The following is a 15,264-nucleotide window of genomic DNA, read 5'->3' as shown; positions in this document are numbered from 1 at the left end:
ACTAAGGAACTGGTAATAACCTTCATTGAGAACGGTTACAAGGGAATGTTTTTAATCCACTTAGAATCCTCTTCAGTGTGTCCCACATTACTCCTGGGCCCACAATCTCATCTACTGTTAAGTGCCTGCTGCTTGTTTTTATTAAGATAATCATTGACAGTTGTTTTCAACTGACTTCCAAATTTTAACAAATGTAATTTCTTCATTTATGTGCATTTAAATTATACACGCATAAATTTGACATTCTGTGTTTTCTTTTAAAAAATTTCGCTCTTTTTCCTTCCCATGCGACTCTCCCAATCTTTGACTCTATACCTATGTCAGGACTCCCCCATCCCTTTGATGTAAATTATGCAAACACAGGATGTACCCTTCTGAATTTTTTTCAGTCCTATTATCCTACACAGATAAATACATACACATCTATATATACATACACACACATCCAGGGGGGTTTTTTGGCCACTGTTCTACAAGAATGGAACGAAAATGCATACATATTTTTCTGCATCTGGTTTTTTTTCCAATATCAACACTTTATAGAAATCCTTCAGAGTCAACTGGTAAACCTCTCATCATTCTTTTTAATGGTTGCATACTATCCCATCATGGGGGTATAACAATTTATTCTGCCATTCCACTACTGTTGGACCATCTCTTTATTTCCAGGCTGTTCTCTTTTTGGGAGGAGGGATAGGCACATTAAAAATGTTAAAGTATTATTGTACATATATTCTAACATACTAATGTTTCTATTTCCACTGGATGCTTCTATTTCTCTTAGATAGATTCTCAGCAGTGAGGACAGTAGGTAAAGGGTTTGTATATTTTTAATTTTTAAGACATAATTAGACTGCTTTCCAAAAATGGCTGTGACAATCTACTTTTCTGCAAACAATATATGAGATACCTCCCTTCACATTATCACCATCAATAGGTATACAGTTCTTTTTTCAGTCTGATGAGTATAAAATATATCTCATTACTTTAATATATTTCTCTGGCTCACAGGTCTAAATATCTCCAAGTTTGTGGGCCATTTTCTCTTCTGTGAGCAAATATTTTAAAATATTTTTCATCTGGGTGGGTTTTTTTCTTACTAATTTATAAGAGTCCTTTATTTAAGGTATTTGTTTTATTCTACAGTTAAAATAATTGATATGTAGCAAAATGTCCATCTTTTCTTTTATAGTTTCTGGGTTTCTAGTCTTATTTAAGATGGTTTCCCCTGCCCTTAATTATACATGTAGACTCTTTTCTCCTAAAATTCTAGTCATTTTACAAATTTTTAATCCACCTGAAATTTATTTCTATATATTGTAAGACAGAGGACTGGTTTAACTATATGGCATATGTAGTTGATAGAAACCAGTGGTACCAATACCCTTTATTATATGTCTGTCTAAATTATAAACTTATCATGTATAAAAATATTCATATATTTGGGGACTAAATTCTGGCTTGATATGCTGCTCTACTGATCTATTTGTCTACACAATACCACGCTGATTTGACTTTACATTGGTTATAAAGCACCTTCTGCTATCTAGCAATGCAACTGTCTCTCACCACTCTTACATTTTTCTTGTGTTTCTTCAAGCATGTTTTTCATATAGTTTATGAAAATTTTGACTAATTAAAAAACTATCAGGATTCTAATCAAACTGCATTAAATTCATATTTTAGTTTTTAAATAATTTAACTTTCTACCTCAAAATAGAATTCAGTGTGCTCTTCCATTTGCTCAGAACCTGTTTTATGTGTTTCAAGATAACCACCATTTTCTTCACATTCCTATGCATTTCTTGTTAAGGTTTATGTTCAGTATTACCACTATTTAAAATGAAACTCCTCCCCCTCCAACCACTACTAGTGTAAAGTCCCTACTTGCCACAATAGAGGAAAGTTAATGCATTTTGTACACTTACCTTAAATTCAGCCATCTCACAAAATTCTGTTAAGTCTAATAGGTTATTTTGGTTGGGAGGTTAATTTATGGAAGTTTCTCACCATTTCTAAATATATAAATCATGTCACCTAAGAGATTTCTGTTCTTTTCCAAAGCTTTAAGAGTTCTCATTCTCTTGTCTTATTTGCTATACTTCCATCTATGATAAATAATAATGGTGATAAGTTGACATACTTGGCTAATTTTCTATGTTAACTAAAATTATATTAGTGTTTACAGTTTGATATTTACTACTGTTTTTATTAAACAGTATATTATATTTAAGAGGTTTTCTTCTATCCCTATTTTACTTAGGGTTTTTGTAATGAGGATTAGCTGCTGGATTTTTCAAATCCCTTTTCACTGTCTATTGATGTATAATAAGGTTTTTCTCTTTATTTGTTGATTAAGCAATAAGAGCAATATATTGCCTCACATGGAACCACTCCTGCATTCCTATAATAAATTCTATTTAGTCTTGGCATATTATTCTTTTGATATATTTCTGGATTCTGTTTGTTAATATCTGTTTAAAGTTTTAAAACCTATAGTCATATGTGAGATTAGTATAGTTTGCTTTTTTTGTTTTATATTTATTAGGTTTAAGTATTAAAATTACAGTAGGTTCATAAAATGAGTTTGAGAGCTATCCAACATTTTAAAAGGTTTCATCCCTGGATCCAGCAATTCTTTTAGGGATTTACCTTAACAAAACTATGGTCCATGTGCCCAGAGGTACAATGATGTTCAGTACAGCATTGTTTATAACAGTTAAAAAAAAAAAATCAAAAACACAAAATCTCCCAAGGAAAAAAAATTTAAGAGCTTCATGAAATGAAACACTACATGCCTTTATATGTATGTGTGTGTATACATACATGCATAAATCTATCTATCTACCTACCTACCCACGTTTACTTTTTCCCTTCAGTTATAAGTCATCTTCTGTCTGGTCTCTCTTTTTCCCCTATAACTACGAGACTACATATTACATAATGAATAATGCCAAATGCAAGCTTTAATATAATTTGCCACTGAGAACTAATTGTTACTACTCTCTCTTATGTTTTACCTCCAGTTCCTTCTTCATATTGTTTTATATAAATTGTGCTTCATGTAAGCATGACAGAAACACAATTACTGTTCAATTGCTAGTAACTTTAAACCAAAAAATAAAAACTAAGAATGCTAGTGACTTTTGGGGCTTTTCTTTGCTTAGCAATTCCAACTTGCACTTTGGAAAGAAAAGATTTAATAATTACTAAATGCTAAGTTACTCACATGAAGAACTGTAGAATTCCAGAGCAACTAAATTATGACATAAATCTTACTAATATAAACTCTAGATTTTGGATTAATATAGGATTGACTTTTTTCCTATAAAAAATAAGAAAGTAGGTTTAAAGCAATTATCTTCTAAAATCTTAAAATAATTACATTTGAATATTTCTAAAAGGGACTTTCTGCTAATAGCATTATTGGTCTCAACAAAAGAAACTATATTTTCAATTAGTTTGCTCCTAAGTGGCTATGATTAAAATGAATGCTTTTTTTTTTAACCTTTAAACATACCACTTCACAATTCTTGCAGGATACACTAACCATTATAAATGAAATAAAGAATATCAGATCCTGTGTTTATATGAAACATACCTGATCTTCATAACCTTCAATTTTTACTGGAGTAAACTGGTCCAAGTTATACTGTGCAAATGCACTAAAAAAGAAAAGCGTCAATTATTTAAAATTACATACTTAATGTTTTTAAAAAAATCACAAACAATTCACTGTCAAATAAAAGTCTCCTGCACTGCACATGGAAAGTTAAATAAAACTGTAATTCTCTACTACTGATCTTATAGTAGGTATAAATATTATATAGGTATGGCTTTTTAAAAACCGGTGAATGACATCCAGCTTTCAATGCTTAGCAAAAAAATTAAATCAGTAAATATAATCAGTCCTTTCCTTCAAAACCCTGAAAGTAAAGGTTAGCCACTTATAAGACACATATCCAACTATTCAAGTATATACTAACATTTAGTATACAACATACCGGGAAACAGAGTAGGTGCTGTGAGAGATGCAAAGAGTAATTAGACAGATCAAAGGGCTTACAGTTGAATAGGAGCTATGATAAACATAATCATAACACAAAGAAGAAAGTACCATAAGAGAATGACCAATAAACATCACACAGAATATATATTTTTAAAAATTACATTCTGTTGAGGCAAGGGTATGAAGAAAAGAGAATCAGGGGTGATATCATAATGGAAGTGATACTGAGAAATGACCTTGAAATAATGGGTAGGCTCTCTGGTCTTGCAGAAATTGGAGGGAAGAGAAGAGTAATTCAATTAGAGGGACCAAGATGAGCAAAATACAAGAGGAGAAGATAGGTTAAGTCCAACATCACAGAAAGCACCAAGCTCAATGCCTGGCATATAGCAGGTGTTCAGTTATATTTACTGCCTTCAACTGAAAGGCCCTGCATGATGGAAAAATTACTTCATTTGGGAGGCAAAGCAGAATTACAGAAGCTTTTTGAGAAAAGACAACCGCGAACTACTTCTGAAGAAGATTAATTTGGCAGCAGTGTATATGACAATTGGGTGGTGGAGCAACTAGAGCCAGAAACTAGTTGGGCTATCATTAGGCAAACGTCCATGTTAGAACAGCTGAGAGTCTGAACTAGGAAACGGTGACGAGATAGATCCAAGAATAAAGCCTCGCTCTACTTTCATATGAGTAAAGAATAATGTATTACATAATTACATAATACATTTGTACATAGCACAAAAAAATTACCTAAAAAATAAAGATCACACTGTGTTGTATTAAGTCTATAACCTAGGAAATTTCTTCCACTTACTAGGAAAGATAGTGAGAATTTTAAAATTTAGGAGTACATCTCTAAATCTAATCTACTTGGAAGCTTTTCAGATTACTCTGGATGGTAAGATGTCCACTGAATTTTTAGGTGTTAGCTATTGAATCTCCTCAAAAGAGGAGATGGAGCAAAGCATTACTGATGAGTTAACAGAAGACTAGTAAATGTAAAAACAGCAAAGTAGGATTAAATTCTTAGCTGTCAATTCCTGACACTGCATGTCAAAAAAAGATGGGGGTAAATATAGAAATGTATGGAGGGAAAGGGAGATTTTCTTTATTCATTAAAACTGTAATTTTCTTAGGAATAGCCCCAACATAGCCAGGCAGTTACTATCCCTTAAATGTATTTATCTCGAAAGTATGTTTGAGATTAAAAAGTATTCTAAATCACTTAGAATTTAGGGTTCACTTTCCAGTAAAAGACATATTTAACTAATAAATTTAGATAGTAATTTGGTCTTGGGTCCTTTACTGCTCATATCAAAGCCTGTTCACCTATAATCTGGGAGTGGGGTAAGAAGAGGAAATCTGAAAAGGAGACAATGAATATGAAATAAGTAAAACTGTATCTTAAATGCTCAAAGCAAGTTAAACAGGTGACAATTATGCAGTATGGCAGTAAAGGTACTCATTAACCTAGGAGTCAGACTACAGAATATCTAGGTTTTGTTCGAACCCTGATATTAGCTAGTATGGGCCCCACTTACCATATCCACAAAAAAGAGGGGTTTGAACTAGATGACTTCCAAAGTCTCTTCTAGTTCAGAAAACTTACTCCATTTACCCACTCATCATCCATTTACCTACCCCTCCACCCATGCAAATATTTAGGTGTTAAGCACTCTATTAGACACAGTGAAAACAATAATTTTTCTGCCCTTGTAGAGTTCTGTAGCCCAATCACCCATTTCTAAGTCACCTGTTCCTGTATTTAGATTTTTTAATACCCTTTACCGTTAAGTCATTCACATCTTATACTTTTCACCATGTGTTTCCACATCATCTCTCTTATTTACTATTTGAATTGTGTTCATCATTTAAACTCAGCTCAAAAACCATCTCTAAATAGAAATTTAAAATTTCTTCCTTTGGGCTGCAAAGGTCTTTGATATGCCTCTATATTTTATTTCAGTTGGCCAGAAATTCAACATGTCTGACTCCCCAGTGGAAAATCCCTAAGAGGTTTATTTGTCTCATCATCACAGTGAAGTCTGGTATTCGTTATGTCTGTTGAATAAAAGGCTATTTCTGGGGCCTCCCTGGTGGCGCAAGTGGTTGAGAGTCCGCCTGCCGATGCAGGGGATACGGGTTCGTGCCCCGGTCTGGGAGGATCCCATATGCCGCGGAGCGGCTGGGCCCGTGAGCCGTGGCCGCTGAGCCTGCGCGTCCGGAGCCTGCGCGTCCGGAGCCTGTGCTCCGCAACGGGGGAGGCCACAACAGTGAGAGGCCCGCATACCGAAAAAAAAAAAAAAAAAAAAAAAAAAAGGCTATTTCTGGATATTTCAAAGTTTTCTAGACTTGAGAGTACCAAGTCTTCAGTATGCCTAATTTTACTGTGAAATACACTGAATTTTATGCCGTTCAGTAAAGATGTCCCATTAGAACCATTTTTAAGAATAGCCATGTTTTCCTCCCCTTACAAAAAGATAGGAAGAGGAATTTCTCAAAAATAAATTTTAAATTAAAAGAGTTAAAGCAACAGGAAAAAGGTGGAAGAAAGGAGGAAAAGAAGTACACAGAAGGAGCTGTACTTGTATAAAATAAATTCAGTATCAAAAAATGCAATTGAAGAAGCAATAGGACTATGGCTATGCACTTACTCTGGTGAAACTGCCACTAGTAGGACACATTTTAAATGTTTTTATAATGCTTTCCAAGCTTATGTTATATAGGTCTGGACAGTCTCAATGACAGGTGATACGTTATCTTTTGAGGATGAAACCAGGTTTGGAGGTTATTTCAAAGTAATTCAGAACCAAGTCAAGTGAACAATGGGGGTAACAGCATGTTTGTTTGAAAATTATTTCACTGACAGGACACTGTGAACCAGAGTAATATAATTCTAAAGTCAATCAATGATTTAAGGTATATTTCTGTACTTCACAGATAAATTCAGATGTCTGCAAAATGAATCTGAACAAAGAGTTTTGAGAAACTCTTCTGTGTACAAAGACTACTATTGAAGTCAACAAAAAGAATCAATTCTTTCCCTTCTTGTTCATCTAGTTAGCAATCACTTACTTAGACTATAACCACAGGCAAGAAAGCCTGAAGTTTCTACTGAAGGTTTTGATGTTTTTTGAGGTCATACCATAAACATCTTGTTTTATCATTAGGTACTGATTTCCTCAAAGACTAATCTCCTTAAAAGATCAGAATATCAGGCATTTAATGTATATACCTCTTGAAACATGGACCAAGACTGTTCCTGAAATTTGGTTCATAATAAAAGAGAAATATAGCTCACATTCCAATTTTTTTAAAAAAGAACTCCAATTTATTTAAATGTAACAGTCATCAGATAAATACTCCTTTGGACAAATAAAATTTCAATGCTTTCATCATTTTTTATTCAAATGTGTAACTGTTTCATACCACTTATATAATTATGAATATTTTTCTGACCTTCATTAAACTTTACTCAGCAGGGGAAAAACTCTTCAACAAACGAACTTTGTTACAACGCAGAAACTAACACACCATTCTAAAGCAATTATACTCCAATAAAGATGTTAAAAAACAAAAACAAAAAACAAACGAAGTTTCTCATTTCCTTAACTTTAAAAAAAATTCACTAATTTTTGCACCTACATGCAACAACCCACACATTTATTTACCACAGAGAACTCAGAGAAAAACGTTACTTTGAAAGTACTGGGGGCGAGGGGGAAGATGGCAGAAGAGTAAGACGCAGAGATCACCTTCCTCCCCACAGATACATCAGAAATACATCTACACGTGGAACAACCCCTACAGAACACCTACTGAACGCTGGCAGAAGACCTCAGACCTCCCAAAAGGCAAGAAAGTCCCCACCTACCTGGGTAGGGCAAAAGAAAAAGCAGAGACAAAAGAATAGGGACGGGGCTTCCCTGGTGGCGCAGTGGTTGAGAATCTGCCTGCCAATGCAGGGTACACGGGTTCAAGCCCTGGTCTGGGAGGATCCCACGGGCCGCGGAGCAACTAGGCCCCTGAGCCACAGCTACTGAGCCTGCGCGTCTGGAGCCTGTGCTGTGCAACAAGAGAGGCCACGATAGTCAGAGGCCCGCGCACTGTGATGCAGAGTGGCCCGCGCTTGCCGCGGCTGGAGAAAGCCCTCGCACAGAATCGAAGACCCAACACAACTATCTATCTATCTAAAAATCAATAAAGAATAGGAAAGGGACCTGCACCAGTGGGAGGGAGCTGTGAAGGAGGAATTCCACACACTAGGAAGCCACTTCGCGGGCGGAGACAGTGGGTGGCGGAGGGGGGAAGCTTCGGAGCCGCGGAGAAGAGCGCAGCAACAGGGGTGTGGAGGGCAAAGCGGAGAGATTCCCGCACAGAGGATCGGTGCCGACCAGCACTCTCCAGCCCAAGAGGCTTGTCTGCTCACCGGCCGGGGCGGGCGGGGCTGGGAGCTGAGGCTCGCTTGGTCTGATTGCAGGGAGAGGACTGGCAGCATGAACATAGCCTGAAGGGGTTAGTGCACCACGGCTAGCCGGGAGGGAGTCCGGGAAAAAGTCTGGAGCTGCTGAAGGGGCAAGAGACTTTTTCTTCCCTCTTTGTTTCCTGGTGCGAGAGGAGAGGGGATTAAGTGTGCTGCTTAAAGGAGCTCCAGAGACGGGCGCAAGCCGCGGCTAAAAGCGCGGACCCCAGGGACGGGCATGAGACGCTAAGGCTGCTGCTGCTGCCACCAAGAAGCCTGTGTGCGAGCACAGGTCACTATCCACACCCCCGTTCCGGGGAGCCTGTGCAGCCCGCCACTGCCAGGGTCCCAGGAGCCAGGGACCACTTCCCCAGGAGAACGCACGGCGCGCCTCAGGCTGGCGCAACGTCCCGCTGGCCTCTGCCGCCGCAGGCTCGCCTGCATCCGTACCCCTCCCTCCCACCCAGCCTGAGTGAGCCAGAGCCCCCGAATCAGCTGCTCCTTTAACCCCGTCCTGTCTGAGCGAAGAACAGACGCCCTCAGGCGACCTACATGCAGAGGCGGGTCCAAATCCAAAGCTGAACCCCAGGAGCTGTGCGAACAAAGAAGATAAAGGGAAATTTCTCCCAGCAGCCTCAGGAGCAGCGGATTAAATCTCCACAATCAACTTGATGTACCCTGCATCTGTGGAATACCTAAATAGACAATGAGTCACCCCAAATTGAGGAGGTGGACTTTGAGAGCAAGATTTATTATTTTTTCCCCTTTTCCTCTTTTTGTGAGTGTGTGTTTCTGTGTGAGATTTTGTCTGTATAGCTTTGCTTTCACCATGTGTCCTAGGGTCTGTCCAACCGGTGTTTTTTGTTTGTTTGGTTTTGTTTTTTACTTAAAAATTTTTTTTTCTTGATTATTTTTTATTTTAATAACTTTATTTTATTTTATCTTACTTTATTTTATTTTATCCTCTTTCTTCCTTCCTTTCTTTCTCTCTCTCTCCCTCCCTCCCTGCCTCTCTTTCTTTCTCTCTTTCTTTCTTTCTACTTTTTCTCCCTTTTATTCTGAGCCGTGTGGATGAAAGGCTCTTGGTGCTACAGCCAGGAGTCAGTGCTGTGCCTCTGAGGTAGGAGAGCCAACTTCAGGACACTGGTCTACAAGAGACCTCCCAGCTCCACGTAATATCAAACGGCGAATATCTCCCAGAGATCTCCATCTCAACACCAACACCCAGCTTCACTCAACGACCAGCAAGCTACAGTGCTGGACACCCTATGCCAAGCAACTAGCAAGAGAGGAACACAACCCCACCCATTTGCAGAGAGGCTGCCTAAAATCATAAGGCCACAGACAGCCCAAAACAAACCACCAGATGTGGACCTGCCCACCAGAGAGACAAGATCCAGCCTTATCCACCAGAACACAGGCACTAGTCCCCTCCAGCAGGAAGCCTACACAACCCACTGAACCAACTTTAGCCACTGGGGACAGACACCAAAAACAACGGGAACTACGAACCTGCAGCCTGCAAAAAGGAGACCCCAAACACAGTAAGATAAGCAAAACGAGGAGACAGAAAAACACACAGCAGATGAAGGAGCAAGGCAAAAACCCACCAGACCTAACAAATGAAGAGGAAATAGGCAGTCTACCTGAAAAAGAATTCAGAATAATGGTAGTAAAGATGATCCAAAATCTTGGAAACAGAATAGAGAAAATGCAAGAAACATTTAACAAGGACCTAGAAGAACTAAAGAGGAAACAAGCAATGATGAACAACACAATAAATGAAAATACTGTTGTTACAAGTTCATAAACATTGTATGTTTTCTTTACTCCTGTAAGACTTTTGTCAACAAGCTATATGCTATTATAAAGAAAACTAATTTTACTTGGGTATATAAATAATTTTAAAAGATTTAAAGAACTTAGGAATAAGAGGCCATTCACCCAGAAACTAATAACTAAAGTCAAAGATATCAAATAAACTGATTTCTATTATGTACTTTAATATAATAATTAATGGGTGGAAGCAACCCGACTGTCCACTGACATGTGAATGGATAAACAAAATGTGGTGTATATATATATATATATGTATGTAAACACACACACACATTCAGTGTTAAAAAGGAAGGAAATTCTAACACATGCTCCAACATAAATGAACTTTGAAGACATTCTGCTAAGTAGAATAAACCAGTCACAAAAGGACAAATACTGTATGACTCCACTTCATACATTAAATAGAATGATGGTTCCCAAGGGCTAGGAGGAGGGGAGAATGGGAAATTATTGCTTAAAGGGTATGGAGTTTCAGTTTGGGAAAATAAAAAGTTCTGGAGATGGATGGTGGTGATGGTTACACAAAAATGTGTATGTACTTAATGCCAAAGAACTGTGTGCCTAAAAATGGTTAAAATGTTAAACTTCATAATAAGTATATTTTCTCCACAATAAAAAATAATAAATACAAATTGCTATTAAAAGATAAAAGTGGGCTTCCCTGGTGGCACAGCGGTTGAGAATCTGCCTGCTAATGCAGGGGACACGGGTTCAAGCCCTGGTCTGGGAGGATTCTACATGCCGCGGAGCAACTAGGCCCATGAGCCACAACTACTGAGCCAGTGCGTCTGGAGCCTGTGCTCCGCAGCGGGAGAGGCCGTGATAGTGAGAGGCCCGTGCACTGCGATGAAGAGTGGCCCCTGCTTACCACAACTACAGAAAGCCCTCCCATAGAAATGAAGACCCAACACAGCAAAAATAAATAAATTAATTAATAAACTCCTACCCCCAACATCTTCTTAAAAAAAAAAAAAAAGAAGATAAAAGGACATAAAAGACCCCTAATAGCCAAAACAATCTTGAGAAAGAAGAACGGAGCTGGAGCAATCATGTTCCCAGACTTCAGACTTATACTATGAAGCTACAGTAATCAAAACAGTATGGTGCTGACACAAAAACAGATATATAGATCAATGGAACAGAATAGAGAATCCAGAAATAAACCCACACACTTATGGTCAATTAACCTATGACCAAGAAGGCAAGAATATAAAATGGAAAAAAGACAGTCTCTTCAATAAGTGGTGCTGGGAAAACTGGACAGCTACATGTGAAAGAATGAAATTAGAACACTCCCTAACACCATACACAAAAATAAACTCAAAACGGATTAGAGACCTAAATTTAAGACCGGATACTATAAAACTCTTAGAGGAAAACATAGGAAGAATACTCTTTGACATAAATCACAGCAAGATCTTTTTTGATCTACCTCCTAGAGTAATGGAAATAAAAACAAAAATAAACACATGGGACCTAATGAAACTTCAAAGCTTTTGCACAGCAAAGGAAACCATAAACAAGACCAAAAGACAACCCTCAGAATGGGAGAAAATAGTTGCAAATAAGTCAACGGACAAAGGATTAATCTCCAAAATATATAAACAGCTCATGCAGCTCAATATTAAAAAAACAAACAACCCAATCCAAAAATGGGCAGAAGACCTAAATAGACATTTCTCCAAAGAAGACATACAGATGGCCAAGAAGCACATGAAAAGCTGCTCAACATCACTAATCATTAGAGAAATGCAAATCAAAACTACAATAAGGTATCACCTCACACCAGTCAGAATGGGCATCATCAGAAAATCTACAAACAACAAATGCTGCAGAGGGTATGGAGAAAAGGGAACCCTCTTGCACTGCTGGTGGGAATGTAAATTGATACAGTCACTATGGAGAACAGTATGGAGGTTCCTTAAAAAACTGAAAATAGAATTACCATATGATCCAGCAATCCCACTACTCTGGGCATATACCCAGAGAAAACCATAATTCAAAAAGACACATGCACCCCAATGTTCATTGCAGCACTATTTACAATAGCCAGGTCATGGAAGCAACCTATATGCCCACTGACAGATGAATGGATAAAGAAGATGTGGTACATATATACAATGGAATATTACTCAGCCATAAAAAGGAACGAAATTGAGTCATTTGTTGAGACGTGGATGGATCTAGAGACTGTCATACAGAGTGAAGTAAGTCAGAAAGAGAAAAACAAATATCGTATATTAATGCATATATATGGAACCTAGAAAAATGGTACAGATGAACCTGTTTGCAGGGCAGAAATTGAGACACACATGTAGAGAACAAATGTACGGACACCAAGGGGGGAAAGCAGCAGGGGGGTGGGGGTGGGGGTGTGATGAATTGGGCGATTGGGATTGACACGTATCCACTGATGTGTATAAAACTGATGACTAATAAGAGCCTGCTGTATAAAAAAATAAATTAAATAAAATTCAAAAAAAAAGACCTAAATATAAGACTGGAAACCATAAAACTCCTAGAGAAAAACACAGACAACACTCTTTTATATAAATCGTAGCAATATTTTTTTGAATCCATCTCCTAAAGCAAAGGAGATAAAAGGGACCTAATTAAACTTAAATGCTTTTGCACAGAACAGGAAACCATGAACAAAACAAAAAGACAAAATGAACGGGAGAAAATATTTGCAAATGATACGACTGATAAGGAATTAATATCCAGAATAAATAGTTCATACAGTTCAACAGCAAAAAGACAAACCACCTGATTTAAAAACAGGCAGAAGACCTGAATAGACATTTTTCCAAAGAGGCCATACAGATGGCCAACAGGCACACGAAAAAATGCTCAACATTGCTAATCGTTAGGGAAATGCAAATCAAAACCACAGTGAGATATCACCACACACCTGTCAGAATGGGTATCATCAAAAAGAACACAAATAGGGCTTCCCCGCTGGCGCAGTGGTTGAGTCCGCCTGCCGATGCAGGGGACACAGGTTCGTGCCCCGGTCCGGGAAGATCCCACATGCCGCGGAGCAGCTGGGCCCGTGAGCCATGGCCGCTGAGCCTGCACGTCTGGAGCCTGTGCTCCGCAATCGGAGAGGCCACAACAGTGAGAGGCCCGCTTACCGCAAAAAAAAAAAAAAAAAAGAACACAAATAACAAATGCTGGAGAGGACGTGGAGAAAAGGGAACCCTCCTACACTGTTGGTGGGAATGTACATTGGTGCAGCCACTGTGGGAAACAGTATGGAGGTTTCTCAAAAAACTAAAAATAAAACTAGCACATGACCCAGCAATTCCACTCCTAGGTATAAATTGGAAGAAAATAAAAACACTACTTCAAAAAGATACATGCACCCCAATGTTTGTAGCAGCATTATTTACAATTGCCAAGATAATGGAAGCAACCTAAGTGGCCATCAACAGATTAATGGATAAAGAAGAAGTGGTAAATATATACAATGGAATACTACTCAGCCATAAAATAGAATGAAATTTTGCCATTTACAACAACATGGGTGGACTTGGAGGGCATTATGCTAAGTGAAATAAGTCAGAGAAAGACAAATACTGTATGATATCACTTATATGTGAAATCTAAGAATACAACAAACTAGTGAATATAACAAAACAGAAACAGACTCACAGATATAGAGAACTAGTGGTTACCAGTGGGGAGAGAGAAGGGGGGAGCGGCAAGATAAGGGTAGGGGATTAAGAAACACAAACTATTATGTACAGTATAAAATAAATAAGCTACAAGGATGTATTGTACAACACAGGGAATATAGCCAGTATTTTGTGGTAACTATTAATGGAATATAACTTTAAAAAATTGAGAATCACTATGTTATGTACCTATAACGTATATAATATTGTATATCAACTATACTTCAATTTAAAAATTGGAAAAAAATAACAGGAATTTAAATCAGAAGCAAAATCAGGTATGTCTAGAAGTCTGTTGAACCTCTACCTTCATTAGGATTAACAAATTTATTCGATAAAGCCTTACAAACAGTACAAAAATAGAATTAGCAAATTTCTCCCGTTAGTCAGGACTTCACATTTTGGGTAGTACACTAAGATGAAAGTAGGTGACTGGATGATACTGAACACTCTTTGTAAGGCACCTGAACATTTAATCTCCTCATTTTCAAGTGAGTAATGGAGTCCATTAGCCTAAAATACGGGTCCACAGGCCTTATTTAGGGAGGTGGGAGAGGGAAAGAGAACCAATTATTTCTCTGAAATCTTAAGATAGTTGTGGCAAGTCATGATTGTGGTCACTGGTCCAAAGATGATGTACTAGGATTTAGAACTGCTTAGTTCTTTGAATCACTCACAAATCTAATAAATACTTATTAAGTAAATATGTGTCAGATACTATGTTAGGTATTTATGGATGAATAAAATAAGCTCCTACCCTCAAAAATCTATTGCTTTTTACTGAAGTACAGTTCATTTACAATATTTCAGGTGTAAAGCAAAGTGATTCAGTTATACATACATATATATATTCTTTTTCAGACTCTTTTCCATTATAGCTTATTACAAGGTACTGAATATAGTTCCTTGTGCTATACAGTAGGTCCTTCTCAAAAATCTATTAGGATCAAGCATTTAACAGAAAGTAAAACCTGCATAAAATCTAAAGTATCACAATTTCACAAATCAAATTTTCTAAAATAATTTTATCCAACTTTGCAAATGTCAAAATACATTATTGAGTATATAAGCCACTGCCAAACACACAATGAATAGAGAATTTCATGTTATAATTGTGTCTATATCCTTCTGTGATCAAAAATATTTCTCCTCTAACCTAGTACGTACATATTATTACATATATTTGAACTTGATGTGCAAATATCTATTTCATGGATTAGTACCTAAAAACCACTTTTAAAATATTTTTTCCCATGTCACTTTAATTATGTTAATAT

At 37.4% G+C, this 15,264-nt stretch overlaps 1 protein-coding gene across 1 annotated transcript in view; it reads right to left on the bottom strand.

Moving 5' to 3' along the window:
* The window catches only part of CAPZA2 (capping actin protein of muscle Z-line subunit alpha 2), a 58,737-nt gene that overhangs the window by 13,080 nt on the left and 30,393 nt on the right, over positions 1 to 15,264 (bottom strand). Inside the window, exon 4 of the mRNA XM_060108292.1 lies at positions 3,602 to 3,665. Within this exon, the coding sequence (XP_059964275.1) occupies positions 3,602 to 3,665 (64 nt within the window). The remainder of the gene's footprint in view (positions 1 to 3,601; positions 3,666 to 15,264) is intronic.

This window comes from Mesoplodon densirostris, chromosome 9, assembly GCF_025265405.1.
Source record: "Mesoplodon densirostris isolate mMesDen1 chromosome 9, mMesDen1 primary haplotype, whole genome shotgun sequence".
Taxonomy (NCBI): domain Eukaryota; kingdom Metazoa; phylum Chordata; class Mammalia; order Artiodactyla; family Ziphiidae; genus Mesoplodon; species Mesoplodon densirostris.
This window is presented reverse-complemented; position numbering and strand designations above follow the sequence as displayed.